The sequence below is a fragment of the Bombus flavifrons genome, chromosome 4 (assembly GCF_040668555.2).
Source record: "Bombus flavifrons isolate JBK064 chromosome 4, iyBomFlav1_principal, whole genome shotgun sequence".
In the NCBI taxonomy this organism is placed as follows: Eukaryota; Metazoa; Arthropoda; class Insecta; order Hymenoptera; family Apidae; genus Bombus; species Bombus flavifrons.
In genome coordinates, this window is record NC_138445.1 from 4,540,049 (window position 1) to 4,559,467 (window position 19,419).

The following is a 19,419-nucleotide window of genomic DNA, read 5'->3' on the forward strand; positions in this document are numbered from 1 at the left end:
ATATCTAACTCTATATATGATAAAAGTAGTAAATTCGTAACTTGAACTCTGCGCCGTAGCATTTCATTCTGTACTGTTTCTACTTTTATCATTGATGTGAAATCATTCTAACTATTAAATGAAACGAATAAAAATTCTAGAATATTTCTTGCATTGTAAGAACTACGTCAATTTCGTCGCAATTGGGATCGAATAAGACCGATCGCGTTGAGGAAATTTGTTTATCATCGAAATTAAAAAATAATGAAAAATTGTGAAACGTCATAGATTGGTAATGTATAAACAACAGAAAATTTTGAACGTGATATCATAAATAAACAACAAGTAACAATAAAATTAATAAATTTCAGTTAGGACAAAGAATAATAAGAGATCGAAATTGTCTCACTTAAAATCCAATAACTAAAAGAATATTTTGTACGCACGCAATTATCTTTTATAATTTACAAATTGAGCAGGTGATTCGCGAATGATCTTGAACAAATCGAAACATTCGAAATATTTTCCTGCATTTTGTTATCTTTTCGGTTAGCATTTCCTAATCCTGATTTACGCGTACATATTCTTCCATCGCTCTCACGTTGTGAATCTTGGTCTGTGAATCGTGACTGTCTATTCTAGCTTGTTTTAATCCAGGAAAAGTAAAGCTGTCAGACAGACTGCACATGCCATTCGCGATACCATGAAAGATTAGCACTTTACTGATCATTACGAGTTTATTTCGAGTATTTGTACATGCAGCAATTCAACCGTGCTTTTAAAGTAGGACTATCGTATATTGCGTTGGAGACTCGTCAAAAATGTCCTGATTATCTCCAATTTTTTAAATAGAACGATTTTTGGCATGATTTTTAATTTCTGATAAAATAACAAGTCACTTTGATGATTTGAATAAAAATGTAAAGCAACCAGTTTTACATTACAAATAGACTGTGGAGTTTTATGGAAATTTGTATCTCTATCAACATAATTAAGAAAGTGCCAAAGAAAACACTGTAAGTGCCAAATATCAAATTTTGGCGGAGCAAGAAAAAGCTTCTCTGACATAAAATTATTTTCCAAGTTTGCTTTATTTCGAACGTTATGAGAGCTTAAACGTACAGTAATCCAAATGCTTCACAAAATTTTCTATTTTTTGCACTAATATAGTCAAAGTTCTTCAGAAGAAGAATCGTATTTGTAGAAAATTCTGTATTTGCCTCTTAATTGTAGAGAAAACTGAATATTCCATTCATCTAAATTTGCAAGCATTGTACCAAGATAATTCGTATAAAAAGAAAAAATATATTTTTCTAAGATGTTCCTTTTATCTTTATCGCAAAAGTATATTTTATAACGTTCTGAGTAAGAATTGTTATAAAATTGGTGATATTTAACGTCGAACGTGTTTATCGCTTAATAGTATTTACATTGTTTTAAAGACAGACGATATTAAACTTTTAGTAATTCTTTGCGAATTGAAATAAAGACCAAAAAGGTGGCTTCAAGATTTTTGAATAGAATTATTACCACAGTCAGCATTGAGTGCTGATCTGAACTCGATCGAGAACTTGCGAGGGATTCTAACGAGAGAAGTTTAGAATCAGGAGAAGCCACGTATAAAAAATATCGCTGAATCTAAAAACAGAATAAAATCCACGTTGGCGGATATTCAAAAGGATAGATAAGAGAAAATTTAATCTTTTCTTCTAAACTTCTAAAGAAGAAATTTCCTGTAGAAAATTTCTAAAGAAGAAAAGTTTGTTGCATCTTATTTTGATATTCTGAAAAATCTAAAGATGGCTTTGAGTCTATAATTATTCACGGTACTGTATCTATGTTCGAATTTCAATTATGAAAGTTTATTTCGATTATGAAAATAATAATCAATTACTTGTTAATTTTTCTATAAAATAGTCGGTCAGTAAGGTGATAGGAAGATTGGTCGCAGGTTCTGAGTATCTCTTGCTATGCATCTTAAGGTCTGTGACTGCACGTAGATCAACTAATGTGAGAAATTCCTCAGTAGACAGAGGTGGTTCAATCTTTTGAGTCTACAATTTCCACGTGGCGCAACCAGGTTGATGCAAAGAAGGCACCGTTGTTCACGCTCCTGTAAATCACGATGGTTGAATCGCTGTCTGCGAACTGTGTGAACAATGCAAGCGATTAGAATTTTATAAATTGGGAATTTTTAGAAATGAAACGTCGTGGGAAATTGGGACTGCGGAATGAGAGAACTGTGTAAAGTATTGAAAAGTATAAAAATTCATTCAGATTTTGGACTTCAAGCTCTCATGATGGTGAGATGTTTTGATATTGTCAAATGTAAATGCAAAATCGAAACGCGATTATGTATTCTGAAAAACCAATATCAAATTAATGCATTTAGGCATTTTGTGATGTATAAGATACGACATATTGTAGCAGTTGAATAATTATAGCTTTTCAGGAAATTTAATTAATACGCGATGCTTATGATGTGCGTGAATCAATATAAATATTATTTTTTGAAATATATTTTCGGAAAATAAATAAATTTTACAAACGAAAATACGATACTTCTGTTTGCTAGATATTTGTATTTCTTCACGTTTCGCGTCCTTTTTTATTTTTAGTTAAAATTTAATTAAAATCCTGCAACAAAATTGCGTTGCATGTAAAGAGCGCAGCTAGTAGATTCTATAATTGGAGTACATCGAATCAAATAATAATACGGCTCAATGAATGTGTTGACCATTTCAAACTTGAAGCTGGAACACTTGCTTCTAATATGTATATCTAAATTTGTTGCTTATTTTGCGCGGTCATTATCGATCTGAATCGAATTAAAATGATCTCCTTCGTTATTTGAATTGTTTCTTATTTAATGAACTAAATTTCATACGATGATTTTGCCTCGGTGTAGATATAAAACATGGTCATGTGGATTGTATTTAATTATTTCTTAAAAAAAAACTTTCCCCTTTGGACAATTGTATAGACAAAGATTTTTAGGTGTAAAAATATTCCTATATATATTTTACATATATGGAAAAGCTCCATTCTTACATTAAAATATTTAAAGAGAAAATTTCTATATCTTTAGCGCTAATACTAGTGTTAATTTTGCGCTACGCTTTAATTAGCTTAAAATTAGAGAACTATATAGGCAAGTATAACACTTTAATTTCTCTCCTTTAGATTTTTGGTAATTTGTAAAATTAAAAGTTTCTAATTTTAATAATTGCAATATTCGAAGTTTATCAATAATAATTTTGACGCGAGCTTAGATTCATTATCTACTAGCCAATCTTTTATAACAAAATAAAGTCATTCTCGCTTTAATAAAATAAAAAGTTTTAAATTCATATTCAACAGAAAAAATCACAAGAACAAAAATTTCAGATTTCCATTCTACAAAAATCCTAGATTAAATTTCAGAGTTTTCGATGAAAAAGCTGCAGAACAAATTTTTGAAGTTTCGTTTAATAAAAGAATCACAGAAAAATTTCAAATTTTCATCCGACGAGGAAAGAACTATAAATATAAAAATTACGAATATTCGTTCGGTAAAAGAGTTACAGAAAAAATTTTAAATTTTCGTTTAACGAAGAAAAAATCATAGATACAAAGATTACGAATTTTCGTACAATAAAAAAATCACGGAGGAAACTGAAATTTTTATTCAACGAAGAAAAGATTATAAATATAAAAATTTCGAATTTTCGGTGCATAAAAAAATCACAGATCAAGTTACAGGTACTGTTTATCGATGCTCGTGTCCTAATTTCCAAGTAGATACATAAGTAGATAGTGAGATACTGCGCGGCGCGTCGCGTCCACAGCGATAGGACCAAGAGGATTTGTAACACCAAGCGTTCAACTCTCGCAGGGAGCTTACTTACAGTGTAGTTTCTTGGCTCGATTAAATATTCTGAGGGGCAACCTTACGTTCTGTTAAATAGATCGCCGGGAGCGTGAGAGCGCGACCGGCTGGTGAGAATACAGAAGAAGATCTGTGGTATTGAAGTATCTGTGCATATTTCTGCATCGAGATGTAAAAAACGTTTGAATGAATTCATCGAATGAATGATTCAACGAAGCACCGTGCCAGAAGATTGGTTCAAGCAGCGATAAGATTACGAGAGAAAATGTGACAGATGAGAAAATGTAGCGTGAATTAGATTTTCTATTTTGTTGCTAATATACTATGTATATAGTATACAATGGGTCACGACATTTTTATGAATATATTGTTATATTGCGTTATGGGAAATTTGTTAAAGTTTCGTTAATACTGCAACGAGACAGGATCGTCGTACTTATGTTGGTAAATGTTAGTTAATAAATGCTTAATTATTATAAAAGCAATTGTGCGAGATGTATATGCCAAATCAAAGCAAAAATGTATATAGAAGTTACGAGACATTTATTGCAAATATAGTTAGTAAAAAATGAGTATATATTGTGAACAGTGTTTTTAAAAATGTACATACACAACCAATGCTAAATTTTATTAAATGTCACTGATATAATAATTGGCTGTTTGAATTTTTTAATGCTTTGGTGATTTTGCGAAGAGTAGAATATGCTTCCAATATATTCAGAACAAGTTTCCGTAAGTGCACAAATATTTTCGTGAATCACTGTACGTAAAATTATATTCTATATCTATACACGTTTCAAGAGATAATCTTAATGATTTAATTGACTGAATGTTTTAGAATAAATTGGTTGCAGTTACAACTTTGATTATTCTGTCTATTAACGATGCGCACAAATACGAGTACCTAGCTCGATACACGAAAATATCCATAGCTGTTTTATTGTTTACACAGTCTGCTTCGACTTTAAATTGCAAATGTAGAGCTTAAGTAATTCTGCGCGTTACCAACTTTCGAACTAATCCAAGTATAAATTTATTCGTATCTATATTTTGCGAGTCCATAGCGAACGAATCGGTCCTTCCTAATTAAGAAATATCCAAACTTGACCTACTATTGTGTGGCCATTAAAGATAGATCTATTTTAAACGCAGGTATTTAATTGTGAAATAAATTACAGTGAATACATCGCTGATAAAAGCTGCATCTTTTTTCAACCTTTTTCTGAATCAAATTCTCAATTAATATTTTGTTGGACATTTCCTCTTTCTAAAGTTCTCCTCAAAATTTGTACGAACTAATCTACGACAGTTTACAATTAATTTACTTAAATGCAGATAAGTTACATAAATATACAATAACACAAATTAATAGTTCAAGTGAATGTTAGACTACTTGTATACGTTATATTTCATCGCGCTATATAATTTAAAATCGATTTAGAAAACCTGCCAGTAGTGTACAATAAACTTAAACGTACTTTTATAAAAGCACAAAAGTGAAGAATAAAACTGTAATTTGCAATTTGATGAAAACTTACGTCGAGTCTATTACGTCGTGACATTTCTACAACTATTTATAAGACCAAATTGTATCTTTTTATGATTAAATGTATTTTTTTATTAATACTCCTCGTACTCTTTACAAAGGTATGTATATTCTTTATATGCTCCCTATATATACATTCGCTAATAAATTCTACTTACATCCAATAATAGTAAAGAATGAGGGGTGTGAATACACTTTTCTTACAAATCCACCGCCTCTTCTCAATAACCGCATACTCTACATCACAATGCTGCTGCTATTCATTTGCAAGTTACAATACACTAATTTCTCCACGCAATGGAGAAATTCACGTCAGGTTCGTATCCAACAGCGGCGTATCGTCGGAGAATACTAAAGAGAGTTCACAAGCACAATTAAATCAACCAAAGACGGAATCAGCAATCTGCTGAAATCGGATGTGATGAAATGAAAAATAACGTTTATATCCGCGCAAGCAGATAGTCCATTTACAAGCTACTTTATAGCGTGTAGTGGCATACTTAAATTCTATACCTACAAGGAATGCGCGAGGAAAACAGAAAGAGAAGGAAAGAAAGAGTGGAGATGAAGGTAGATAATGTGGAATGGTTGCTAGTCGAAGAACACTGTGCTGTGTCGTGTTCACCGCGTTCTCGAACCCCTTTTTCTCGAAGCAGCCAGCAGCCCACAGTCGCACAGGTGAAGCTCATATCGACCTGCCGCCAGAAATACCGCGCAGCATCGACCGTTGTCGTTATACCTGGTGTGCTTCCTCTTCCCCCGGGGCCGTGCCACCCCCGAAGCACGAAGCGGCTTGGGGGGCGAGAAGAGGTCAGCGGGGGATGCGGATAGTTGGCACGATGGTGGTTGGGGGCTGACGTACGGTCTCAAAGCCGCGGCCAATCCCTGGATCCTGGAAACCGCGGCTGCGCCCTGTCACAGTTTCCTCCCCGGCTGTGGGGATGACAGGGACGGGAAGAGGGTAACGTACAACACGGTGGCGGGGAGAACTTCGAGGGCAGACGTTTCAAAGCTACCCCAACGGAGAGACACGCCGAGACGCCCCTGCCATCGGGAGCCCTTCGGTCTCAGTAAGTATTCTCAATGACTTTCCCTTTATTCTGCATGTAACCGTGCCGCTCGCGTTAGTTTTTCCCTGTTTCCGTTTTCCGAATCTCCTCGAGTGGTCCTGTCATTTTCGGTGACTCGTGTTGACATCACCGGGCGAGGGCTTGCTCTCCGTAGAGGTGCGAAACTCGGGTATCAATCGGTGAACCTTCATCAAGCGCTCGTACCTGGTTTCCATTCTATAGATACCGGTCAGTTCTAGAGAGCTAGGGTTCTAGGGAGATCAGTAACTTTTCTATTCTTTCGGTGTTGTTTTTCTACTTCAGCAAGTGATGACGCTGATTACCTTGGAAATATTCGTGAAGAGATAAACGGTGCTTGGTTCGTCTGTCAAGACGTGGTGGATATGAAATGAATTGCTAGGACGATAGATTTTCGCAGGCCGAGATACCGCCGCATCGATTGAATACGAAGGAATCGAGAGTTATATAACGTGTCATGATGTATATCGATCATGAATATGACAATACATCACTGCAGGGAACGACCTTCTTTTATTACGATACTTATTTCTTCTATTTTGAAAAGAAGACGTCCTAATGATGACATTCGTTAAATAAAATTCTGGCGACTAAACAGAAATGATTAGGAATTATTTGAAAATTGTCCCAAAAATGGGAAATTGTTTTGCTTAAAAGGCGTCAGTGTAAATAGAATTAGAATACTGAATGGTACGTGAAAATAACGATACTACAACGTGGTAAATATAATATTCTGTCTTTCTCCGATGTGAGGCATAGGAGACTGTTATAGATAGATGTTTCAATTCCAAATTTAGATCGGTCAGGGTTTAACGCGTGTATAAGATAATAGACAGGTTAGGAAAAATTGTGTCGGTTTCGAAGAACGAATGGACAAAAAGAGCTTATTGTCAGCACGCTATAGGCAGAAGGAACGTGCTAAAGACCGACAACTTTTTGATTACTTCCGTGGAAATTAAATTATTATTAAACAAAGTTATGCTACATTAATATTTAGATATTGAAAGACACTTGAAAAGGATACTGCAACTTCGTATTAAAAATTCATTATGGGATGCTTGAGAACTTAGAAACATTAAATAAATACTTTAGATGTTAGGAAATACTTTGAAGATTATGGATTATGGATTATGGATTGTTACGCTATCTCTTTCTTGTCTATGAAACCACTAACATAATAAAATATAAACCCTGTGCTAAGTTATTATACACTAACGTTTAGGTATTGAAAGACACTTAAAGGATAGTAATTGTTTACCAAAATTCGTTATAAAATATTTGAGAATTTAGATACATTGGATAAATACTTCCAATTTGAGGAAATTATTCGAAGATTATGAATTATATATATGGATTATTAGGCTAGCTCCATCTTGTCTGCAAAATAATAGAATATTAATTGTGTGCTAAGTTACTTCAAAATTTGGATATCAGAAGAAACTTAAAAAAGGACATTACAGTAGAATTTTATATAGACTTTTCGTGAAGGGGAGGGGGTAGTTCATATGCATTTAAGTTCATATAATAGGAATTTACATTTGGGTAAGCGAACGTAACTGGGAAGGGTTCATTTAATCGGGTAGTAACCAAAATTCGGTTGAAATAAATAGAGCTTATATAAACTGTAATTTGTTCGTAATTATTATTCTACTACAATATTTTTTGTTAAAAGATCGTTCAAAGATTTAGAAATTGGAAAATGTTAAATACTTAAAATGTTAAGGAATATTTTTAAAGAACATACCATTACGAAATACTACGCTTGTTGTTTCTTATCAACAGATTTCTTGTCAAATTACTTCAATATTCACATATTATTAAAAGACAATTAATAAAACTTAACTTCTTATTAAGGAATCATGGAAAGAATTTGGAAATATTAAATACTTTTACTTTTGAGAAGTCTTAAGCAAAGAACTCGAGGACAATACGATATAAACTACTGAATCCGCTGTTTCTTGTCTATCACTATCATAACAGAATATTAGTAGCGTACTAACTTACTTCGATACATAGAAAATTATTTTCTAAAACGTATAAATACTTTTTATTAAATAAGATGTTAAAATATTTGACAGTACGAAACATTAAAAATTTTAAATTAATATTTTTGAAGATGGAATATTACGTCTGCTGTTTCAGGCTCGGTTGCAAATTCGGCTGAAAAGGTGGAGGGCCCGGGGACGCAAGAAGCTAAGGAGTCGGTGAACGGCTCGAGGGCCGAGACCGGACCGGACGTCGCCTCAAAATTGAGCAGTTTGTTCGCCGGACTTCCCAGTCTGGCGAGTCCTCAACGCCTCGCCAGTTCCCTCAGGCAGAAATTCGCCAATAACTCTGGTAAGTTTACAAATTTTCTCAGTGCACGGCGTTCCCCTCGCCGTCAAGCTGTACGCGACTATGGAGGCTCGTTACGATCGTTGACGAAGTTACGGTTCCCTGCTCGCCAACCAGTCATCGTAATTAATAAACGAGGGTGCGGACACGCATCGAACGACGTTGAGAGGGACGTCGGTTTACGAATGATCGTTTGACGGAAATAATTAATCCGTTCTGGTCTGGCAGAGACGCGGTGTTTAGCGTCTCAAACGAGACACGACGACACTTGACGATAATTCGGATTAAACACGCGTTTAATATCTGTAACGAGATTACGTTTGTCTTTGGATAACTGTGAAATAATCGAAAAGCTCTGACGTGTGCATTGTAATAATTTATTCTTTCTCGGTATTTCCATAAGAATCCTATCTTTAATTCAAGCTATTCCAACGAAACGGAACCTTCTGTTCTTGGCACTGAATGTTTTATCGATACGCAGAAGAGGCAGATATCGAAGGGGTATTAAATCGAGCTTTGTTTTCGCATCAGAACGTACACAACACGCGTTCAGCTGCTGTCTTTCCTTGCCTAGCAAGGTTCATTAAATAATTACCACGCAGCCCATTTATAGAGTAAAGCCATACCATCCACAACTCGACCTTCACCCTCGTTTCACTGGCGAGACCCCGTGTTTTTATCTCTCGTAACACGATACGCAATACCAGACATAGGTAGCTAGGTTCAGATCGTGCTGCCTTATCGAGGGGGAGCCTCCACCCGGTGTCATGTTCACTTCTATACCCACCAGAAGCAACCGAGGAATCAACTAGACGACGCGTGGTTGGTAAACGGAGTGAAAACCTTCATCAAACGAAGACAAGCTCGTCCATGCTGTCGACGATCGTAAAAGGTCGGGTTGGGGTGGGATGAATCGGTAAGCGGCGATCAGGCCGGGTCAGGGCTCCCCTTTCTTTCGAATTTATCAAAAAGAAATTATCCATTGGCCCACGGTGCAAAGAAAATCCCGTAACAAATGTACCGCCTGGTGAATTATATAACCCAGGGAAAACGGGAGATTGCTATTAAAATATCAAACGAAAGATAAAAAGAACGGGAAGAGAAAATAAAAACACATTGATCGTAGGAAGATTTCGGGAGCTAACCGTGCCAACTCGGTGATCTGTTGTAGGTTACCCCCGGCCCGGCCTGATGCGCGCCGCCCAAATCGCGACGATTTCTTCGTCACGATCACTCCCAAGGTCGCATCAAGTGATCGCGATTAGTTGCTCTCGCTAGACCCTGGAAGCCGTTGCTGATCTATTAAAGGCGGATATCTAAAGCAACCACCATGACGACGATACCGATACTCAACATTGAGTTCAGCGAGCTCAAGGAGATCGTGTGGACCAAGTTGCAGGAACCGAAAGCTCAACGGAAGCTAGTTCTGATTATCGTGTCGATAGCTCTGTTACTCGATAACATGCTGTATATGGTGATAGTGCCGATCATACCTGATTATCTCAAGTACATCGGTGCGTTTGGGGACGTGGAGGAAGAAGTGAACGCAACGGGGCCGCCTTCGCATCACGGTCAAGATTCAGCCACAGGAGTGTTGTTTGCATCGAAAGCTATCGTTCAACTAATGGTGAATCCATTTTCTGGCGCTCTCATAGACAGAATCGGTTACGATATACCCATGATGATAGGACTTTGTATAATGTTCCTGTCGACAGCTGTTTTCGCTTGCGGCCGAAGCTACGGTGTCCTGTTCTTCGCCAGAAGTCTGCAGGGAGTGGGTTCGGCGTTTGCGGATACAAGTGGCTTGGCTATGATAGCAGATCGTTACACGGAAGAGTCAGAACGCTCGAAAGCCCTTGGTATCGCGTTAGCCTTCATTAGTTTCGGGTGTCTGGTAGCTCCACCCTTTGGCGGTGCTCTTTATCAGTTCGCGGGCAAAGAGGTGCCCTTTCTAATACTCGCTTTCATCAGTCTAGCAGACGGAATAATGCTATTATTGGTAATGAAGCCGCTAAAAGAACAAGTGAAAGATAGCCAAAAGGAACATAAACAAATGATACCGATCTGGCGGCTGCTCATAGATCCTTACATCGCTGTATGCGCGGGCGCTCTGATGATGTCCAACGTCGCGTTGGCCTTTCTGGAACCCACTATTTCGTTATGGATGGAGGATAACATAACTCGCGACAACTGGAAAATGGGAATGATTTGGTTACCCGCGTTCTTCCCTCACGTGTTCGGCGTCGTGATAACCGTCAAGATGGCCAAACAGTATCCTCAACATCAATGGCTGATGGCTGCATCTGGCCTCGCGTTGGAAGGCCTATGTTGCTTCATAATACCATTCTGCAGATCTTACTGGGTTCTTATGATTCCACTCTGCGGAATTTGTTTCGGTATAGCTCTCATCGACACTGCATTGTTGCCAACTCTGGGTTACTTGGTGGACGTGAGATACGTCTCCGTATATGGTAGCATCTACGCTATAGCTGACATCTCGTATAGCGTGGCGTATGCGGTGGGACCTATCATAGCCGGTGGTGTCGTAGAGGCGATCGGTTTCACAGCTTTAAATATCGGCATAGCCCTTTCCAATCTAATGTACGCACCTGTACTCATGTACCTGAGGCACATCTACGACTTCAAACCGTTCCAGGACGAGGCGGACGTTCTCATGCAAAATCCACCCGACAAGGAGTACCAGACGTACGTGTTGCAAGAGCAGAGGCCGCTCTCCGGCGAAGTAGGCAATCATCTGAATCAAACGCGTATGGAGACGAACGTGGATCAAGGCTACGATCAAAATTACCAAGCTGGACAGACTTACGATCAGAGTGGATACGGGCAGAATATTAATGCCTCCGGATATACTCAAGCTCCTACAGGTTACGAACAGCCACCTATGTATGAGCAACCGGCTAATTACGGCCAACAGCCTATGGGTTACGCCCAACAGAGACCTTACGGACAAGAGCCGCAGGCAGCAGGTCAAGTAGATGTGAATCCATTCAGGAGACCTCCTAACGTCGATCAGAAGCCTTCCGGTGATAGCAATCCATTCAGACAAGGAATGTATTAATATGGTCGACGAGGCTGCGTAGTTTATCGGGTATTCGTGATCGTTCACCATCGAATCTACAGGCTACTTTCGCGTCACGTCACGAATATCGCGAAATAGTCTTCGAGATAGGCTTCCAATTGTCAAGAATGTTAGCTGTCGCACGCGTATTGACGATCCTCTGCGAATTATGGCGATCGCAACGTTCGTTCTCTTTCGGTGATTTCATCAAGTGCATCGACGTCTCGTCACCTTGTGGTTACGAATTATCGAAGGGGGCCGTGTCGACTTCCAGAACGATGATTACTTCGAGATGTTTCGAAGCTATATCTCTAGAAAGTACACCGCGGAGTTCTATGCTCGCGTAATATTCGACGATGGTCTTGGGATCATTCGCAGTGGTAGTGTCGGGAAATTTAAATCGGTCTTACGGATCAGTATTTTTTATTCGAAAGGCGATCGTTTCTTCGACGAAACTAGATGCGAAGGGAACGATGATGAAATTACGAAAAAAGTAGTGTTTATAAATCGTGAAGGGACGTGATTGGTACTTAACATATCAGTTGCCATTAACTCGATGACTGTTTCCCAGGTTTTACTATTTTGCAATTCGTTTTACCATCTTTTCTCTGCCTTTTGATTTACATTTTCTTTTTTAATCTTTATTCTATGTAAAGTTTCAGTAGTTCAGTTAATTCAGTAATTAAGTTCAGTAAATTCATTTGGCTGCTTATTAAATGAATATTAGGAAATTTATAAAAACATTTGTAACAAGAATTAATTTGAAATTTAACGTAGTGTAATTTTCTACACGTGTAGTAATTAATAATATCAGTATAAAATTTAAGTAATTTTAAATTTACTTATAATTAACACGAGACATATGAAACTTGCCGCGTATTTTAAACATAATCTAATAGATATTTTTGAAATTATGAGTTATTTTAATAATACATCGTAAGCAATAGTCATCGTGTTAACAGCGAAAAATATAAATCGAATACCATAAAATCAGGTTTTCTAAACATATCCAATTCTATATGACAAGTAAAAGCAGCTAGAATGTAGTGAAACAAAGTCGTCACTCTCAATTGCAATGTGCAAAAGTCGAAACGTTTAGAATGACAAATTCTTACCGAAAGTGGTCAGCGAAAAATTAAGAGAGAACAGAGAAGAGAGGCATGAACCAAGAAGATGGAGAATCACATTCGTCCACATCTCGTGGGCCGAGTTGAAAAGAAGAATATAATCGCAACGGAGGCTTCCCCTCAACAAGGACCTTTGCTCGCGAATTGCCACGAACATCGGCAAATCCTCAGTTTTTATTCGTTTCGTTTGCATTTCATTGTTGAACCGAAGTATCATATCACTAATTAAGGCGTCAAATTAGTAATTATCGAAGCTTTCATGTAGGTAATTGTATAGATAATGTGTACGGTAAGGAAGAAGTAAGTTTTCCTTAGCCGTGATGTATAATGATATTGGCAAAGTACGTTGCGACTGTTACAACGCGTAATAACATATCATTCTTCTTTGATTTTATTTATTACCATTAAGAATTAAGTATTTCATTAGTGTTGTTTTAATTTTCATTAATTAAAATTCACGAATTAAAACGTCGAACGCAGAACAAACGAATACTAAGGAACATTGAGTTAGACGATATTAGTTGGATCTCGTCGAAGCATCGGGATGTTAAATTCGCTGATTAATCATTAATGGTAAAGATCTGAAATTTTATACAATTTGATATTTATAATTTACGATTTAACGAACATCAAAAAGACTCTAATTAGTTAGCTGAGTTAGCAGTTTTTTAGTACTTTGTCAACAGTATTGATAGGGCAATTATATCTCAAGAGTGCAGTAATATTGGATGCTACATATCTGTATTTTCATGAGCTTAGTTTTGTATGTAGAAACACTTCCGTTCGAATCTCGTTCGTTTGATTCGTCGTGGAAAATCGTGCAATATTTAGATAATACGTAGTCCTACATTCCCATGCATATTATGTGTGTGTGTGTGTGTACACACACACACACGCACACACACACGTATTTAACTATTATCGTGTGCCAGCGGCTCGCACGTAAAGCTTTACGAGTCCTTCGAAATTCTTTTATCGAGACAATTAAGTTCTTTTTTATTCTCATCCGCCATTGGGCCAAACGAAGGTTATTGGGCTGTTCGGAAAGTTCGTAGTGTTTTTATTAGCTAACACGTATCAGATGATGAAGTACTGGGCCTTGGTTGGACATGAAACCTCACTTTTTACGAAGTTTTCTATTTCATGAACCAGATACATAATTAAGATTAGTATCTTAAGAAACAAATGACTTATTTTCATGAATTTATTTAACACAAAGAGAATGTTAAAAGATAATATTTGAAATTATCGTTCTTTTTCCACATTTCGAATTATGAAGTCGATCAACTTAGCTTCTGACAGGTTCATATACGAAGGGCAAGTGAGAAATTTTGGATCTTAGTTAAAATGTTCATTTCTATCTTTCTGATTCGTCGAATATGGTATGATTCCATTTTTACAAAACTTACTGTAAAGTTTATTCAAAACATATAGGCAAGATTTTTAATATTCTAGAAGTCTGTAAAGGTCACTTGGGAGAATTCATTACCGAAAATGTTTTTATCGGTATTCCTTAAAAGGCACATATATTATTTGGTGCGTATATTATTCTAAATACTAATACTAATACTAATACTGATAACATACCAGTTGTGTAAAAATACATATCCTTCAAATGTTTCTTAACCTTCGCTACAAATCTTTCGAACAACCTAATACGTTTTCAAATATCTATCTTTTAATAGGTAAAATCCATTTGCTTCCGTTTTCACACGTCGATCAATCTCAGACAGAAAATCTCGCATTTGCCATTTATTTGTCAAAAAAGAAAGGAAAAAGAAACAAACGATCGCGGTTGCTATCTTAAGTTAGATCGGTTTCTAGGAAGCAGTGGTGAGGAGGCGCGTGTTTCAGAGGCTCGTTAAATTTTACGCTCGTGTCCATCGCATATTCGTACCTACTCGTCAATACTCAGAGACGTCGCGAGAAAACGAACGTACATAGAAACGACGTGTCGTCGACGACAGTGCGCGCGATTCGAAAATGATTCGACGATTTCCGGTCGAAATCAAGGTCACGACGACCGACAGCCCGAGGATTCGAAGCGCGTTCACGACAAGAATACTGCGCGATATTTAGCGGTTTGTCATTGTATACTGTAATACTGTGGATATGAGATTTCGTAAAATTGCAAGAAACAATTTGATCGTGATCACATTATGACTTTAGTATGTCGATGTCGATGTCGTTCAACCGGTGCACTTCGTTTTTTCTGTCTTTCACTTCGACCTCGCAGCATTAACACTTCGTCGCTAATAGACACGACGTACTACGAGGGCAAAGGGAAGTACAGAAGAACGAAGTACACCGATCGAACGATATTGGCGCTACGTACTGAAGTCACAATATGGCTGCGATCTAGCTTCTCACGCGGTTTCACGGGATCTCGTGTCAATGGATGCATGTCAGTGGCAATACTTTGTCGAGGAACCGTGGTCGAGTCGTCAACCCGCTTCTCGTTCGTCGCGTCCTTTCAATTAATCGTCGTGAGTGCTTTGAGTTTACAGTGCCTGAACTTTCAAGTTTTTACCTTCTCTCCCGTTGTTGTGAAATTCGTAACGCAGAACCGTACCTAAATCTCCCGACTTCGATGATTACGTATACTCGAGTCAAAGCAGCATAGAAACTTTAGATACGTACATATATTTACATTTACGCCATAGGCGGTCGCAGTTTTCGTATTTTTTGTTCTGTAGTTGAGACGAAAGTTCTATCTCGTGATAATAAAATAATTATACATATATACACATACATATATAAATACATAGTATATATACATATATTCAGACACATTCCTAGCAGATCTACGTTTTACGAAATATAACGTGTTATGCATCAACCTAGGCATTTCCACGAGTAAAATAAGAAAATATAAAAATTGTTATCTAGAAATACGGGTGAGTGAAATGATACTAATAAACCGGTACAAAGATATATTGGTTTTTCAGATGTATTGATTAAGGAACTAATAACTTCCTCGAGTAATAAATATTTTATTTATAACATGATTTATAACAATCAATTACGATCGATTATAATTGATTACACTACGAATATTTCTACGATAAAATATTTCAGTACTGATATTAGTATTCATAACGTAATATTTTCATAATCTGTGCGTTAAAAGGGATCGACCGATATATAACCTGTCATATTTCATGACACGTAGCTTTGTTAGGAACATGCCTATACTCGCATTGATAATTTCGTTTCTATGAGCTGGCCTCTATTATTAACGATCTTAGCGTAACGTTCGATGAAATAACAACGTGTCGCTTGCCGATGGTTATCGATGAGTGATGAATGATCGATTCTCGAGAGAAATCGTTGTGCCATGATTTACGTGGATAGCATTCTCACTTATGTTCGTTTGAGAAAAGTTCTTTGTTTGGTCCTTTAGAATTGGTTGACTATTGTAGATTTTGCCACGGTGATGTGTACATATGTTGCAGTTGTTGCAACTTTCTGAAGGTCGCAACAATAGAGTTTGTTGTGGTGAAGTGTCGGAATGTTGTCCCTTGAGTTAGATGTAAAGAATAATGGTAGTGCATTATTATACTTGGTAATGTTTAGGAATATAAAGGCGACATCTGTTCCTCCTTTATCAGATATATTGCGCAAGGACTTATAACAGAGAGGATCGTTGTCCATGTTTGTCTTTCTCAAGAATTTCTGTTCGATATATTTCAATATGCTTTTTAACAAAATATTCATTGCATTACATAGTTCTTATAAGTGTACCTGCAATTATATCGCAGAAGAAATACTTCTAGTTAAATCATGAAGTCGTAGAGGTCGTGACAGAGGATTTTAAAAAGGCAGTTATTTTTCATTCGACGATAAGTCAAAACATAGATCATAATATATATATTATCATATTTCATAATATCGATTCTACCGTGTTGTGAGTTCAACTTCTAACTATTACAATGGATTAGTATCTAAAAGGTGGTAAAATTTGACAAGGGTTGTTTTCGTTATTGTTTTGATAAGTTTCACAATTTATTACACAGTTTAATTCTTTATTATTGTTTTATTAAGTTTTGATATTGCAATATATAAATTACTTTGCATCTGTATATTTCATATTCCATATTAGCATATTCTGTGTTTAATCTGTTGAGTATTGCGGCTATACAACGAATTTTTCCCCTATTTTCGCTAAATTTGTACAGTAGTCTATTGAGAATTCACGGGACAAAATTCTGCTACTTCGCAGCGCTCGTTTTCTGCGTGCATTATAATTTAAATTATTATACCGAAGTTATATAATATTATATCGTATTGTGTACGTATTATGTATATATATATAACATATAATATTATATAGGAGATATCTAAAATATATTGTACAAGTAAAACATGTTCTATACATATAATCCTATATACATAGAAGATGATCGGAGATATCCCTTTTTTTCGTAAAACGGATTCGCGTTGTCGAAAGCAAACGATAACTGTCGTGCATGGCGTTGCGCGTACCTACATCGCAAAATTCTATCACAGTTATATATACGTATACGTAAATAATATAACATTTACGTATAGGCGCGTAACACACGTACTCGTAGCTTCTTTCCTTTCTTGTAAATACGTTACACGTGCGCGAATATATTAAAAAGAGAAAAGAAAAAAAGATGATATTATAGCAATCTCCCTCCCTTTTTCCATGCGAGGGAGTATATACTGCGTATATGTATATCTCGCCTATATGTATTATATCGTTTGTGTGTGTTGATGGCGCGAGGGCGAATGATCTAAATGCAGAGAAGAACACGAAGGAAGAAATATCAAACAGAAATGAAAAGAAAATGTTGGGTGCGGCTGTGTCCGTCAGGTGAACGGGCAAAGGTCATTGCGTAGAGCAGTGCGGACAGGCATTTAGGTTGCTCGCGATATTTTTCTCAATTTCGCGTGTTCATTACCTACCTTTATCGCGCGGTATCGCATAAAACGGATAAAAAAAACTCGAACACTAGTAGAACTACGTACACGTCTTAACCGTAAATTAAGAAGGCCATCGCGTTGCTAACGTTGGATTGATGCAAAATTAATGGGAGTTTCTATTTTTTAATACTTTCATTTTTTTTTTGTTTTTAGACAAATTTGAAGAAAAGGTAATGTTTTGTAATCGTTTTACAATTTTGAAAAGATTTTGCTATATCTGAGATTTAATACACTTTGTATTAGTTTGGAAAGATTTGGTGTATCTAGCTAGCGAGGATTTCTGTTTTTAATTTGAATACATTTGCACGCCTATACCTTGAAACAGTATAACGAATCTGCTGATTAGTATCAAATCGATGTATATTTGCTCAAAGTTGAAGTTTTTTCAAATTTCAATCTCAACCACGTGGCGCAGCTTAACGTAATTATAGAAGGTACAATATTATCCAAAATATCTTGTACATGCGAAAACTTCTATTATCCTTGCGTCAATCTGTTCTAATCTGTTCTTGAGTAATACACTTTGAGACTGTTTAAACGAACACAAAGGAAGAAAAGAAAAATAGTGTCAGGGTTCCGATACACCAGCACTTCTGGTGTGTATATACATACACCGAAGCTAAACGCACGTGCACACACTAACGAGTATATATACACGAATATATTTGGCGGTACACGGTACATGAGTCTAATAACATCGTACACAGAAGAAAAACAAAGATACACAGTTGGATTGATGACGTACACAGCGAAACACACATGTATGTATGTATGTATATTTAAAGGAATCAAGTGTCGAACTGCGTATGCACTTGAAACCTATGATATTGTAATGTTGTTGAACCGGTTATTAAAGATGTCATTGTTACCAAAGAATACCATGAGTTGTGTTCTTTAACACGTCAATGATCATTTATTAGTTTCGTAGCGAGTTCAGTATTTTATCGTTCCGAATGACTTGTTGCGTTGAAACGTTTGCCATGTACCGTCGAGAATGTACGGTTCATTCGCAAAGTGAAGTTGTTGATTGATTGAATAAAAAAAAAAAAAATTAATAGAACATTTGTGTTTATTTTGAAATATGTTCATAATTTGAAATATATTTGAGGTGCAGAAAATTATGTTTGAATTTTTTGGAGAGAACATGTCAACCAATTCGATATCAACACTATCTTTGCATTCTTTTCTTTTTTAATTAAAAACGTGTTTTGTTACCCTTTATAAACATTTAAGAAACATCGTCGATATTAGTCATGCAGACTGAATATTAATCGAGTTAAGCTAACATAACAATTAATCTAGTACATATTTGCTTCTTACGAAATATTATGGATTTATCACCTATTTTCAAAAGTTACTTACACTTGCACTTTCGAATTTACAAGGTTCTCTCCCTTATCAATTGTCTTATATTGCAATGTTCTTTTTTAATTGCTATTCAACATAAA

At 36.4% G+C, this 19,419-nt stretch overlaps 1 protein-coding gene across 1 annotated transcript; it reads left to right on the forward strand.

Moving 5' to 3' along the window:
- Positions 1-8,678: 8,678 nt before the first annotated feature.
- On the forward strand, positions 8,679-13,896 carry VAChT (Vesicular acetylcholine transporter). The gene is made up of 2 exons (XM_069111120.1): positions 8,679-8,818; positions 9,987-13,896. Exon 2 carries the CDS (start codon positions 10,146-10,148, stop codon positions 11,892-11,894), a length of 1,749 nt encoding a protein of 582 aa, XP_068967221.1. The 5' UTR covers positions 8,679-8,818; positions 9,987-10,145; the 3' UTR covers positions 11,895-13,896.
- The last annotated feature ends 5,523 nt before the right edge of the window (positions 13,897-19,419 follow it).